Below are 15,368 nucleotides of genomic sequence, written 5' to 3'. Positions count from 1 at the left end.
AGAGAGAGAGGAAGGGAGAGGGAGAGAGATAGAAAATACCGATGAGAGAAAAATCGATTGGCTGCCTCCAGTGTGTCCCCCACTGGGGATTGGGGCCCATAACCTGGGCATGTGCCCTGACTGGGAATTGAACTGGTGAACTCTTGGTGCATGGGTCGATGCTCAACCACTGAGCCACACTATCTGGGCTTCCAATAATTTTAAAGTGACAAGCTCCAAGCCATTGTGAGAATCAAGCTCTATTTTGTGATATAAAGCCAGGGGTGCTGTTCAACTTTGTGTGCATTTTAATTTGTCCATATTTGGTGTTTTGAAACCCTTTGACGATCTTATGGATGGACACTTAGAATATACTACAAAACATTTTAGAGATCAATTTCAAGGATGTACATTTAGCATAAGCTTCTTAGAGCTATAATCAGAGAAAATAATAACACTTAGGAAGGGTTGATAATCCTTCTTCAGTAGTACCTAGGTTCATTATGATTCTAAAATAATGGCTTTCTTGAGCCATTTAAAACAATATCTTTATTGTTAGAAGTATTACAGATGGCCTTTCTTTTTATCCCCCATTGACCCCCTCCCCCCTGCTCCCCTTCTCTTCTACCTTCCCCTCACTGTTTGTGTCCATTGGTTATGCATATATGCATGTAAGTTCTTTGGTTTGTCTCTTCCTGCCCCCCTCCCTCCTTTCCTCTGAGGTTCCACAGTTGAGCCATTTGTTTTTCTTTATTTTTTTTGTTAATCCTCACCTGAGGATATTTTTTCCATTGATTTTTAGAGCATATAGGAGAGAGGGAGGGAGGGAGAGAGAAAGAGAGAGAGAGAGAGAGAGAATGAGAATGAGAGAAAGAAAGATCTATGTGAGAGAGACACATCTATTGGTTGCCTCCCAGGACTGCGGATCGAACCTGCAACCCAGGTACGTGCCCTTGCCTGGGAATCAAGCCCAAGACTCTTGGGTTGGGTGCCAGGGCCTATGGTGAGCCATTTGTTTTTCATCGTGTGGTACTTGGGAAAAGTCTTCTTTGAAAACAAGGCAATTTAAGACTTCATGTTAAATTTCTCATAAATAATAAATGCAGGGATTTATTTTTACTAATTAGTTAATATAAAGCCTCAGTGTGAAAAACTCTCGAGTCCATCGTTCTTTGCTTTTGAATTACTAGGTTTTGATTGCTGTTTTGATTATTATTTGATTAGTTATTTTTCCAAAAGATTAATTACAAAAATACTTAGTCAATATATACCTCCTCTCTATGTTTTATTGTATCTATAGTACTCTTTTTTTTTTTTTATCCTCACCCAAGGACATTTCTTCTATTTTTTTTTTTTTTTATTCAGATAGAGCAGGAGGAAGAGAGAGAAACATCAACATGAATGGGACACATTGAGTGGCCGCCACCCCCACGACCCAGCCAGGGCTGGGGACAAACTGCAGCCGAGGTGCATGCCCTTAGCGGGAACCGAACCCGGGTCTCTATGGACCACAGTCCCACACTCTAACTGCTGAGCCAAACTGGCCAGGGCAAATATTATCTTAAGCAACATATTTAGTCTAGGTCAAACAATGGCAGTTTTCTTTGGGTGGTAGAAAATGGATGTATTTTTCCATTTTTCTACTCTTCTGTATTTGCAAGTAGTCTATATGAATGTGTTAACTTTATAGTAGAAAATAAAACATGTTGAGGGACTATTTTGATTAACAGTTTTAATTATCTTTTTTATGAAGATCTAACAGCAAAGTTTGTGTTCTTTGTGTATACTGTGGAATAGAATTCCTACCCTAAAGCAGCTTATCATAGGTTGTATCTGTTTTGTTTTTCTTTATAGTGTTACTGAAACTGTTTATTATTTTTTAAATTTATTTTATTTTTTCTATTACCATTTATCCCCTCTATGCTCTTTTTCACCTCCACCCACCCCTCTCAGTGCTTTTAAATGTTTAAGTAAATACAAAATTTGGATGATGTAAATATTAAGTCCAGCAATTTGTTACTTCTTTTGCTATTAATTTCACATCAGACAAGGCCACTTTTTATGTTTATTAAATGAGATAGCATCATCTATATCCTAGCTATTCCAGAATGTATTAATATTTATAAAATGTTGAGAGTTCTCTGAAGGAATACTTGATATATTCAGAGCAATATATAACAGGCTTAATTTTTCCACTTTCCTAAATGCAAGATTTTTCTTCTTTTAAAATTTTTTTCTCACTGCAACTTTATGCATATGTCAGGGATTTGACATAGAACATCAAATACTTTCAACCTCTAACTTCATTTTCTTGCTTTTTGCCCTGTCTTAGATTTTCTATAGAAACCTAGACTAGTCCTGGCTGGTTTGGCTCAGCGGTTGGAGCACAGGCCTTCGGACCAGTGAGTCCCGGGTTCGGGTTCCGCTAGGGGCACGTACCAAAAAAAAAACAAAACCTAGTCTATTATGTCCCTTCATGCGCTTACCCAATGCCCTCTTCTACTTCCAAACTTAGGATATTAACTTCTCAAGTATTTCTACATATATGACTACACTATATTCTCTATATTCATGTAAAGAATAGAAACCATTCATTGAGCATCTCTGTGCCAGAAGTTAATTCTCACAACCTTGTAGTAAGAGTCAATGCTTATTAGGTGATTACTGTATATCAGGCATTATTCTGGGTGCTTTACATATATTGATTTAATCCTCATAATAACTCTACGAAGTAGGTACCACTACTAACATCCCTAATTTCGATGAAAAAACAGAGGAACAGAGAAAGTAACGTGAGCAAAGTCATAGGTAGTAAGTGATGGAGCTGGATTAGGAACTATAATTGGAAAACCTGTTTTTTACCTGTGTGTCTCCTTTACTCTCATGCTACTGCTACACTCACAACACTTTCTGACACCAGGTGTATTGAGGTCTCCCCCACCCCTCAAGCAATTCTGTGACAATAGCTGGGTGTCCTACAATTTAACTCAATTCTGACACTACCTGGAGATAGGCTGTCACCTGTGCTTCTGGCAGATTGGCTATAAAGCAGAGGTCCCCGGGATTCCCTCCTAGGGTTCGATTAATTTGCTCACACTTACTTATGTTTACATATTAAAAGGATATGATAAGGGATAGAGATGAACAGTGAGATAAAGAGATATATAGGACGAGGTCCGGGAGGGCCTGGAGTACAGGAGCTTGTCCTGGTGGAATTGGGGTTAATCACCCTCCCAGTAAGTAGATATGTTCACCACCTGGAAGCTCTCTGAATCCCACACTACTGGGATTTTATGGATACTTCTTCACATAGGTATAATCAATCATTAACTCCATTTCCAGCCCCTCTGCCCTTTCTGGAGAATGGAGAGTGGGCCTGAAAATTCCAAGCTTCTAGTCATGGCTTGGTCTTTCTGGTGACGTCTCCACCCAGAGGCATTCAGGGGCCCTCCGGAGTCACTTCATTAAAACAAAAGATGTTTGTGAGTATTCTTTTTTTTTTTAATCCTCACCTGAGGACACTTTTTGCATTCATAGAGTGAGAGGGAGAGAGGGAGGAAGAGAGAGAGAGAAACATCGACATGAGAGAGACACACCGAGTGGTCACCACCCACACAACCCAACTGGGGCTGGGGACAAACTGCAACCGAGGCATGCGCCCTTAGTGAGAACTGAACCCGGGTCTCTCCAGACCGTGAGCTGCTCCAACCGCTGAGCCAAACTGGCCAGGGCATGTTTCTGAGTATTCTTATCACTTAGGAATTTACAAGGGTTTTAGGAGCCCTTTGTGGGGAATTGTGGGGCAGAGACCAATATATATATTTTTTCTATGATCTCACAGCTCTTAACCATTGTTACATCTCTTCTTCAAGGTAGGTATGATTGTACTATACAGATTAAGAAAATGAGTCAGAGATCAAGTAATTAAATCAAAACTACCCTTGTAAGTTAACTCCAAAACCTGCAGATTTTATTTGATATCAGAAAAAGATAGAGCTCTGAAGCCAGCAAGGCTAAGATGAAACCCTACCTATGCCACTAAATAGCTATATGACCTTGAGAAAGTTACTTTAACTTTGTCACAGTTTCCTCATCTTTATAATATGCAATAGAATTTACCACACAAGACTTGTGAAGAAAAAGGAAATAAATACAAAATGTGCCTTAGCACTAAGTGTTAATTTTACTTCCAACCTATCTTTTTTATTTGTAAGAAAACAAAAGATAAACTAATTTGGACATGTGTGCTACTCTGAGGAAGCAGGTGTAAGCCAAAGGTTAAGAGAATAAAGGCTGAAATTAAACTGGCTTGGGCCCAAATTCCAAGCATGTGCCCTTTAGAAACTTAACCTTCACAAATTTTAGCATCCTCATCTCTGACAGAACAGTACAAAATTATTGCAAAGATTAAATGAGGTGATACACATCTGGTACATGGAAAGTATTTAATATTAACCTTTGGTCATTGCTACATCTTTAGCAGCTAGCACAATGTTTAATGAAAAACAGTGACATAGTTAAGACATCTTTTCTGTTTTCCTTCACTGGTCCTCTCATTTTCTTCCCTGGCATCATCCTAAATATTTTTATGTTCTCATCTCAATATCTTTCTCTTACTGTAAACACCAGAACAACTAAAGACAAATGTAACTTTGTTACCATATGAAGTTGGCACTTACCTAGTGGTATCATACCAGTTTTTCAGGAAATGGAGTGTACAAACAGCAACCACTGCAAATACCAGTACAGAAGGGGAAATGGAATTTTTACCACATTAAGGACTATTAGAAAATACCACAATGTAATTAAGGAATCTCTCTCTCTACTTTTAACCAAAGTTCCTCTTCACTCCTAAGCTTTTACCACACAAAATGTACAAACTTAAGTTAACATTAAACCTATTTATTAACAAGTGTCCTGCTCAAGAATTATACTTAGGTAAATGAAATAATACATCAGAAATATTTTATAAATTATTTGCCAAAGGTGCACCCTCTTCAGTTTATGTGAAAAACTGTACCAGTTTGACTGTTGCTCCACAACTAGCCGTGAACTTTTCCTAGGTAATACTTGACAGGATATTGGAGAACTTTTTTCAACACCATCTCTTTTCCCAAGCATCTGTATATTGCTCCCACAGTCCCTAGTATGACCTTAACATAAATTAAAGGACAAATACATTGAGCTATATCCCAAACGAATTTCCCTGTTGACAAGAATTTTTAAGATTTAAGGTTAGGGTGGAGCTCTGGTCCCACCCGAGCCTGGTTGGGCCCAGCTAGAGGACCTGCAGGGGTGACAGGGGCCCAGTGAGGACCTGCAGGGGGTGACAGGTCCTGACAGTCCCGGGAGGGGAAGTAGCATTAGGGGACCCTGGGATCTGAGGAGTCCACCTCCTTGGTCAGGGCTCATAACCCCTGTTGTTGCCCCCGCCGGCCTGTGTGTGCACCCCACCCCCTCCACAGCTATGGCCCTGGTCAGCATCAGTAAACTGCCTGAGAACATCCTGCTGGAGGTATTCACATTCGTGCTTACCCACCAGCTGCTGTTGGACTGCCGCCCTGTCTGCAGCCTCTGGCGTGACCTCATTGATGTTGTGACCCTCTGGAAACACAAGAGCCTGTGTGAGGGCTGTGACGAACCTGTGGCTGACTGGAAGATTTTTATTTTCTGTGCAGCCTCTGCAGGAACCTCCTACACAACCCAAATCCTGAAGAGGGTATGAGATCCTGGCAAATCGACTAGGATGGAGGGGGCCAGTGGAAGGTGGAGAACTTACCTGGAACCCATAGGAAAGGTTTTTCTGACTCCAAAGTCAAGAAGTACTTCGTCACATCCTTTGGGTTATGCTTCAAGCCCCAGATGGTGGACTTCAAAGCTGAGGGCTACTGGGAGGAATTAATGGACATAATTCGCCTGACATTGTGATTAAGGACTGGTTTGCTGCCAGAGCAAGACTGTGGCTGTACCTACATCTGAGTACAGTTGGTCTCAGCCAATTACATCGCCTTGGCCTCCTTTGAGCCCCTAGCTGTGACCATCCACCAGTGGAACGATGCAAGTAGACAGAGGTCTTCCACACCTTCTCAGATTACCCTCCAGGTGTCTGTCATATCCTCTTCCAGCATGGGGGCAAGGTCACCCAGTTCTAGGCAGGCTGGTATGAGCTCCGTGTCACCAACAGCATCATCATCAGCCCTAAGATGACCAAGGAACCCAGCGGCCTCCACAACTCAGCCCATGACCATGCAGGGGCAGGAACAGGAACGGGAGGACAACAGGAGGATGCTATCGATTTGCCCTCCCCACTCCATTTCTACAGGCCCTCCAACAGTCTGTATCTGATAGCCATTTATCTGTCCTCTGTCCCTGCCAAACTGCCAAATGCCAAAAGTTTCCGCCAGGCAAGAAATGAACCTATTGTGGGGCAGGGAAGCCCCCCGCCCCAGGACCTCCTGCCACAGTTCTGACCTTGGGCAAACCCACCAGTTTGTGGTAACTTACTATCATGTAGTTCTCACATCATGTCATAATGTTTAGAGTAAAAAAATTTAAGGTTAGGTATTATATATTAATACAATCACTTCACTAGTTAAAATGAAAATTTATTGATCTGACTAAAAAAAAAAAAAACTTAAAGCAAAATCTTTACTTAAGCTTAATGCTCTTTTTGACTCCTGCACGAATTCCAGATAGTTCACCACTATAACGCTGCTCTTCTCTGCGAACTTCACGAACCTGGCCTCTTCTGCGAATTTTGGCTCTTCTGAACTTCTCTCGGTGTTTCACTCTGGGATTGCGATCAATCTTCTTTCTCCTAGGTGTAAGTCCCCTATTTTTGGCAATCTGATAGGTAATGGCTCTCTTTGCATTTTTATCTTCAAGAGCCTGTTGTTCAGTACTATTTTCTTCTTTCTTTCTCTTTAACTTTTGCCTGTCTTCTATTTCTTTATAGTATTTCAGTGCAGCATCATCAAAACTGGAATCATCAGACATATCTGTAATGGCAGAGGCAGTGGCAGCAGCAGTAGTCTCTGAAACAGATTTTGCTTTGGCCTTGGTGGATTTTGCTTGTGTATTTAGTTTTTTCTTTCCAGCATCATCCTTAAATGTGAGTAGATGACGAATCTCAGAGGACAGCTTCTGATCCACAACTGACAGCTTGTTGATCAAAGTTCGGTAGGTAACAAGCCTTTCTATAACAGGATGTCCGTGTGCAGGGACTCTCCTAGCTTTCAGGATCAAATAAAAACTTATGTTGGAGCAGTAATTCAAATAGAGGTTGTACTTGGTCCTCAGGTATTGGCTTCCTTTTCCAGGTGGAATGACCCCTTGCTCCACCAACTGCAACAAAGGCTCCAGCTCATCTTTCACCTCTGCCAATTTAACTTTAAGGTCTTCTATCAGCTCCAAGAGCTCTGGTGATTCTTTCCTCAGCATTTTCAGCTTCTCTTTCACCGAAACTTTTGCCAAATCCTTCACAACCCGTGTCTCAGACTCCTCTACCTGGGGCACCTGAGGTTTTGCAAAGGCCTCCACCCAGGTAACCCCAAAATCATCCTCTTGCAGGGCTTGGGCTAGGCGCCTCTGAATGAGCTGTGCCTCTTCCTCCTCCTCCCTTTCCTCCTCCTCTATTTCTTGTTGATTCTGCCGGCCTCGGGACTTGGAACCATAGTCCGTGTCATAGTAAAGTTTTTTCCTCTGACCCCACGACAAACTGGGATCCACAGAGGCCTCAGCTTCACTCTGCACTGAGCTCCCACCATCATCCTCCTCCTCCTCCTCATCCCCCGCACTCTCTCCATCTTCTTCGTCCTCATCGGCAATATCGAGAGCTAGCACCTCCTCCTCCTCGTTGCCATCCTCCTCCTCGTCCCCACTCTCTACTTCGCTCCAGCCCTTGGCCAAGGCGGCTCGAAATCGGGCCTCATGGAAATCATCTACCTTATCTTGGTAGTAGCTGGAGTCCCCTGGTGAGGGTGGCAATTCCACATCGTCTTCCTTTTCGTCTGCTGGGCCGTGACCTGCCTTGGCTCGCACAGCTGCCCACTTGGCCGCTCCGCGCCGCCGGGATCTCCCCACCATAGCTCGCGGTCCCGGGTTCAACACCGAGGCCGAATTATCCGCACCTCTGACCGCACACGAGTCACGCGCTCCAGCAACACGCGTCTTGAAAGCGCCACGCGCTCTCCCACCACGCGAACTTGCCGGTGTTCGGTCGACTGCAGGACTTTCTACCTACTTCCGGCTCCCAGGATGCTCTCCGTGTGGCGTGTGAGCGAGGACTTCCGCTCTGCCCCGTCCGCCAAGTTACGATAAGAACACCTCCCTTTTCGCTCGGCCCTTTAATGCCAATAGATTAAGGTGAATTAAAAATTTTCCGTGTGGGAACAATGGGTGTAGGAAGTTTAGTTCCGTAGAACCCCTTAGGGAGACTTCTTACTCTCGCGAGCCGGGCGGGCCGGGGGCGGAGGGGCGGGTATAGCGACGGAACCGCGAGGCGAGATCGCCTGGGCCAGTAGAGGGCGCTCTGCCTCCACGCCCAGGGGAGGCCTCCCGCGCTGTTCAGGGAGCTGTACTGCGCGTGTGCCGGCGTCTCCACACGGAGCCGAGCGCGGGTGTGTAGGGTTTCTTGGGTTACTGGAATTGTTTTGTCTCGCCGTCCACATTTTAGTCGAGGAGCTAATCAGGTTGTTTTTGTCTCCGTAACGTGCAAATGCATTTCCGGGCACCGGACCGAGGCGCCGCTAGACTGCGCAGTCCTGGCGTCGGCTCCCGGCGGGGGCGCAGGCCGGCCCGGGGCGCAGGCCAGCCCGCCTCCGGTGCCTGCCCCAGGGCTCCGGGACTGCCCGGGGCTGGTGCCCGAGGCCGACGGAGGGAAGACAGCCCGCTCGCGGGTTTGACTCTCCGAGGACTCCAGCAGGCTGCAAGGCACTGCGATTTCTCTTTCTTTTAGCGGAGGAGGTTCACTCTTCAAGATACTGTGGAAATGACACATTTTAACTCGGTGGCATGCAGGTTTTCAGCAGGTATTGAGCACGAGGCAGGGTTAGGCCTGGGAGAAGAGTGGTGGGCGAAAGCAGACGCTGTCGCCACACTGGTGGAACCTGTGGTCTAGCGGGGGACGGGCGTTAATCAAGCAATCATGCAAAACATGCCAAATTACATGTGCGAATACCTCCCTGCGTTCCCCAGGCTCCAGCTGCTGAAAACACTCTTAATGCCTTTTACGTCGCTGTTTATAGACGCCATCCTTATTTAAACAGGATTTAGTACTCGCCCCAACCTTGGGGGATTTCAACTGTATTGAAGAGACAGCTTGAGCATCGCCTCTGATCTCAACTCCCTTAGTTGTGTTGTCCTCAGTTGTACATTACCTAATAGATCTCTACAAACACTGATATTGCAAGCACCCAGTACAGTGCCTGGCACAGAGAAGTGACCAGTCAAGGTTTGCTTAATAAGTATTGAAGTTCCAGTATTTGATTACCTGTCTGTCTCAGGTGCTGCATAAAACGGAGTGAATGAAGGCTGCATAAGGCTGCAAACACCCCTAAGGACGATAACCTGGGTTGGAATGGATTTCGGAATCATTAATTCCAACTTTTTATACATGTGATAACAGAGTTAGGATTACATTAGCAAATCTGGCACAGAAACCAGGGGCAGGGCTCCCACACGAGGCTTTCGCACTCAGCTGTTACCTCTTTCCCTCTTCGATGTGAAGGAGTTTCAGACCTTTCCCGGAGGGTGTGTGTGTGTGTGTGTATGTATATATATATTATATATATATATATTCCTCACCCGAAGACATTTTTTCATTTTTTGTTCAGATAGAGTGGGAGGGAGAGAGAGGAAGAGAGAGAGAGAGAAACATCGACATGAAAGGGACACATCAAGGGGCTGCCACCCGCATGACCAACCCCGGGCCGGGGACAAACTGCAACCCAGGTACGTGCCCTTAGCAGGAACCGAACCGGGTCTCTCCAGACGGCTGGCCGACGCTCTAACCGCTGAGCCAAACCAGCCAGGGCCCAGAAGGTATATTTTGCTGGGTGGATGAAAAAATAAAATACAAGAGCACAGATTAAAGTATTTGAGGAAGAGGGTGGTAATAAGGGAAGACTTAGTCAACTTTGTCTTTAGAAGTATTACTAGGCCTAGAAGTATGAAAGGACCCCTATAATCTTAGAATAATTCAGTGTTTAAGTTTTAGACATTACATATGATAGGTTCAGAGTTAATATTTTGATACGTACTTTCAAATATAGGTTGTTGGAAGTTGAACTTTTTTTTTCTTTGGTAATCCTCACCAAGGATATTTTTCCATTGAATGACACATTATGCGTCATATTAACATACTTCCTTCTGGGCATGAGTTCTGGTTGTTGAAGGTATTCTACCACCAGATTAGCTAAATTGATCTCAGTTTCTTTCTGGATGATGCAGCAATAATGATAATTGCTAATAATGAGAGCAGTTATTATGTGCTAGGTCCTTTTGATACTCAGCTTTGAGGAAGGTACTATAATAATCTCCAACCTAGGAAATTGAGGTATATGGAATTTAAATGAGGTCATAAGTCTAGTACCTAACTGGTGGAATTAAATTTGAATCCAGATAGCTGGCTTCAAAATCCATACTGTATCCTAGCTAACTACTTACTGTATTATACTGGCTTTCAAATATTCTCTCAATACGTCTTCTCATTTCCAGTCTCTTGTCCATTTGATTCAGTATTGTCAGATATATCTGCCTAGAATACCATTTCCATCGTCTCACACCCTCATTCAAAACTTTCAGTGACTCTCAGTTACCATCAAGATAATAGTTCATAATATGCATGGCCCTCCCACGTTTGCCTCAAAGCAAACTTTCCAGCTAGTCATATCTTTCATTACCCTCTACTAAAACCTTCCATTCTAACTGAAGTGCTTTACCACTTTTTGTTCTTTGAACATTGCTTTGCAATTTACTTTTCTGTCTCTTTGCTCATCTTTTCAGTGGCCTCATAATTACTTATCAGAAATTTATAAATATTACAGAAATCTTTTTGGCTTAGAAACAAATTCTCACACTGCTCCATGTGGGACCTGTATTAAGCTGTTTGAAAAGCTATTATTGAAAGCAGGGAGTTGGAGACAACCTGGATGCTCATCTTTGGAAGAGGAGATCAATAAAATGTCATGGATGAACAGCATGGAATTTAGGAACATAGAGTGACCATGCATCTTGGTTTGCCTTGTACAGCCCTGTTTAACCTCTTATTCCAGTGTAATCATTAATAGCACCCCCTTTTACTCCCAGGATTTCCATTGTAAATTATATGACCATTTTAACTACACAGTAGTTGGAAATAGTAGATTACATATCTTCCATATAGCATCATAAATCGTTCTTAAAAACAATATGCTGAGGGAAAAGAGTAAAACATCAGACATGTAATGCAATATCATTCACATAAATTAGAAACGAATGCACAGTACAACAGTAGTAATTTGAAAGATATATACAAACAAAATAATGTACATTAAATATGAAAGGACAGGCCTGGCGGTTGTGGCTTATGTGGTTGAGTGTCCTCCCATGCACTAAGAAGTCTCTGGTTCTATTCCTGGTCAAGGCACATACCTGGGTGTCAGGCTTAATCCCCAGTAGGGGACATGCAGGAGGCAGCCAATCGATGTTTCTCTCTCGAACAGATGTTTTTCTCTCTCTCCTTCTCCCATCCCCTCTCTCTAAAAATCACTAAAAAACAAACAAACCCATATTTAAATATGAAAGGACAGTTGCTTATGGAGGGGGCAAGGAATGGATTGAGGCTTGGAGATTAAAAGGAATAGGAGAAGAACCTTCCAGGGACTAATAATGAGAATGTACCAGGAACTGAGTAGAATAGCTGTTTGCATCTGAGGTTCAATGAAGACAAATAAGCACACAAAAAATGACCATATAGGTCCCTAATTTAAAGTCCTTTAAAAGCTTCCCAACATCTATAGGATCAAGTTCACATTCCTTTTGACCTGACTTCTGCATACATCTTTACATCTTACTAGAGTCTCACTGCCACCATGTAGGACATAGCATTGCATATGTTTTTTTCATATGCATGTATGTTATAAATAATACACACACACACACACTAAGAACTAAAGCCTTTATTCTATGGAGAATGAAGGCTGACTAAAGAAAAAAAAGTATGTGAACTGTGTTTCAAAAGACCTTTGTCATCAAAGCTATAAGTATCATCGAATCAATAGTTAATATGTAAATAATTCCATTTACAAGTTTCCTCATGAACTTTGTGCTGGCTGTGCTTTTTCTTGCCTCCTTGGCTTTCACATGTTTCCTTTATACTTTCTCGAGAACTCTTATTTATCCTTTAAGACTAATTTTAAATGTCACCTTAAAAGCCTTTCCTGGCCTCTTCACACAGGGTGAAGAACTTCCTTGTTTTGCATTTCTCTGTTTCATACTTACCTTTATTTATACTTAGACTGCTTTCCTTCTGCTAAGTGTTTGGGCCCTGTTAAGTCTGGATCCAAGTAATCATTTCTTTAAATCCTAGAATCTAGGTCGGTGTCAAATTAGTAGCTTTTTACAATGACTTGCAGTATCTTTTGTGCTTCTCCAGTCATCAGCACAGTTTTTTTAAAAAACTTAAAAGTAACATTTAAAAGATGAAATATTTAATATATGACTTTTGTGAACTTAAGCTAATAGTTAACTATATATTAATGTTTTATTCCAGTGTCACAGACTAGGTTTTGATGACTGAAGTTATTAAAGAAGTAGTTTCTTTTTTATGCTCAGAGAATTAGTCACAGTAAAAATAATTTGATATGAGAGTAATAATGGAACAATGTATTCTTGGTGTTACTATTTATCAGCTTATTTAGATAATTTAATATAATCACAGAAACTCCTTGAACTATTTTTGGGTGCAAAAAAGAAAGAAGGATTATATTTAGGTGAAGGAAGAAAATGGAAGAGATGAAGTATAGTTGCCATCTGCTCTCATTTCTGTTGGAAACCACTTACTCTGAAACCAGTAGGTTTTAGATTATTTTTGCAACTAAGGTTTATGTTTATTTAAAGACACAAAAATCCCACAAATGATTTGGAACTAAAATGTAGAACTTCTACTAAAATATGGGATAAACATATGAACCCTTTTAAGCTTTTAATGAAAAAAATAAAGAAAAAGACTGGTTTGCTAGCTTTAATCACAAAAATGAAGACTTTAATAAAATTGTGACGCTGGTTTCTCTTCCAAACTCTAATCCAATGAAGTACTGTATAATTATTTTCTAAACATTATTTTAGTCCCTTTTTGTTTTTTCTTGTCATGAGGAACCTTATAAATATGATTATACATTAACTATTGATTTAATGGTAATTATAGCTTTGATGGTCAAATTTTTTCTTTATTCAGTCCTTTATAGTACAAAGTCTTTAGCTCTTATCCTGATATTCAGGGCCTGCCTTTATCTGGCCCCAACTTGTTTTTCCAGCTGCTGTCCTAGTACTTTCCTTGAGGAATTCTACATTATAGCCAAACTACAGTACTCATTGTTCTCTTTTTGAGATTTCTTTCTCTTGGCATTTTCTTAGGTTGCCCCACATCTCTATTCTTAGATGGCCTTCCTGGGTTCAGTTCCCGCTAAGGGCATGTACCTCGGTTGCAGTTTGTCCCTGGCCCCGGTTGGGGTTGTGTGGGTGGCAACCATTCGATACATCTCTCTCACATTGATGTTTCTCTCTCTCTTTCCCGTTCTCTCCCTCCTGCTCTATCTGAAGATAAATGCAAAAATGTCCTCAGGTGAGGATGAAAAACAAACAAAACAAAAAAACTTAAACTAGTAGACCAGAAAGGTATACTACCTGCCTGTCACTACAGATGTAGGACTATCTGTCATCAAGTATCAAATTTAAAAGGTTTGGATTAATAAGCAAGCTACAAGCAATTAAATGTTTAATTTAAACTTATTAACATTTAAGATCTCTAAACTTATCCTGTGAAAAATTACTACCACCACCACCAAAATACATCTGAATAAAACCTTCATGTGTGCTAAGCTCATATTTTTACCTCTCTGGGCTTTCTCCTCTTGCTATTGTCAATGACATTGACTATTTTGGGAGATACTAATTACGTATGAGGCACTGTTCTAGGTACTTTAGGTACATTATCTTATTTAATTCTCATGATATGTCTATAAGCAAGGTGCCATTATTATGCCTCTTCACAGATCAGGCTCAGAAATGTGAAATAATTTGTCCAAGGTTACGTAACTGGTGGTTAAACTCAAGTCTCTCTCATTTTGAAGTTGGTTTTCTGAACCATTTTATTATATTGTGCCCTAGTCTATATTTTATCACTAATGAAAAACTTTTAGGGCCCAGAGACATATACTTCAGTGTGTATTGAAAAAACTTGGCCCTTTAGATTTATAGATTAAGATTATTCAGAGATATGGTTTCAATTTCAATCAATACAAAGGCAGAAAAATAGGAGTCAGGAGGTATCAGCTATATTGAATCCCTCCAGTTTTGTTTTGGAACCTTGGAAAGCATGAATGCAGTAGATGTGTATAGGCAAATAATGATAAAGTATAACCAGAGGATATAATCCAGAGGGTGGTCTATTTTGCCTTCATTGCTTAATTTGGGGCAGATTTATTGTTTTGTTTTTGCTTCTGTAATTTTGATAAAATTGTTTATTCACTGTAAAATATTTTCTTTCAACTTATTTTTGCCTACACTGATTGCCAAGCATTATTTCATACTGTGATTACTAACTACTACAATTAATGTTTAAAGTAGCAGTGAACACTTTATTTAAGAGTTTCCTTTTATATAAATCACTAAAATCCTGATACTATATTTGAAAACTTGTTTCATGTTGCTAAGGAACTGAATGAAGATATTTAATAATCAAGCTTAATTTTATAGTTGTCTATATAAAATCATTACTCCACAACCATATCATATAATAATGCCAAATTTACATTCTGTAAAATATTTTATTTTTGCACAGCACACAGCACTTAGTAGGTGCTGAAGGGTAGATATGTTGAAATATATAATGAATGTCGTCTCTGGACTCATATTGCCATATTGAACATTCATTTCCTCGAATAGTCATGTTTTCTCTCAACTCTAAATTGTCAGTGTTATGTTCGGTGCTTTTTTGCCTGACTTCTACTCATCTCTCAGTCTCATCATAGACATTAGTTCCTCTGGGAAGCTTTCCTTGACCCTGCCTTCCCCTTCCCCCCAACATCTGTGCTTCTATGGCATCATGTAAATATATGTTATCATTTCCCAATAGACTGCACACTCATCTGATCGAAGGTTATACTTATCTCATTCACTTGTATCCCTGT

General features: G+C 41.3%; 2 protein-coding genes and 1 pseudogene across 4 annotated transcripts in view; 2 read left to right on the top strand and 1 right to left on the bottom strand.

Annotated features, from left to right (window-relative positions):
• The window catches only part of JCHAIN (joining chain of multimeric IgA and IgM), a 46,478-nt gene that overhangs the window by 4,332 nt on the left and 26,778 nt on the right, over window positions 1–15,368 (top strand). Inside the window, exon 1 of one of the 3 annotated variants that reach the window (XM_036252687.1) lies at window positions 8,242–8,343. The exons of 1 other annotated variant lie outside the window; for it this stretch is intronic. The gene's annotated coding sequence lies outside the window, so the exon portion shown is untranslated. Of the gene's footprint in view, window positions 1–8,241; window positions 8,344–8,564; window positions 8,598–15,368 lie in introns of those variants that run through there. One more of the 3 variants, XM_036252705.1, reaches the window with a different exon arrangement.
• Window positions 5,447–6,324, top strand: LOC118624417 (annotated as a pseudogene).
• Window positions 6,569–8,223, bottom strand: UTP3 (UTP3 small subunit processome component). The gene has a single exon (XM_036252662.1). The coding sequence runs from the start codon at window positions 8,062–8,064 to the stop codon at window positions 6,628–6,630; it is 1,437 nt and encodes a 478-aa protein (XP_036108555.1). The 5' UTR covers window positions 8,065–8,223; the 3' UTR covers window positions 6,569–6,627.

The sequence above is a fragment of the Molossus molossus genome, unplaced genomic scaffold (genome assembly GCF_014108415.1).
Source record: "Molossus molossus isolate mMolMol1 unplaced genomic scaffold, mMolMol1.p scaffold_m16_p_1, whole genome shotgun sequence".
In the NCBI taxonomy this organism is placed as follows: domain Eukaryota; kingdom Metazoa; phylum Chordata; class Mammalia; order Chiroptera; family Molossidae; genus Molossus; species Molossus molossus.
Note: the sequence above shows the minus strand (reverse complement) of the source record. Positions and strands in the feature narration are given on the sequence as shown.

Bases quoted from the DNA above. Each gene is read 5' to 3' on its own strand.
- UTP3 (XM_036252662.1), bottom strand. From the start codon at position 8,064: ATGGTGGGGAGATCCCGGCGGCGCGGAGCGGCCAAGTGGGCAGCTGTG.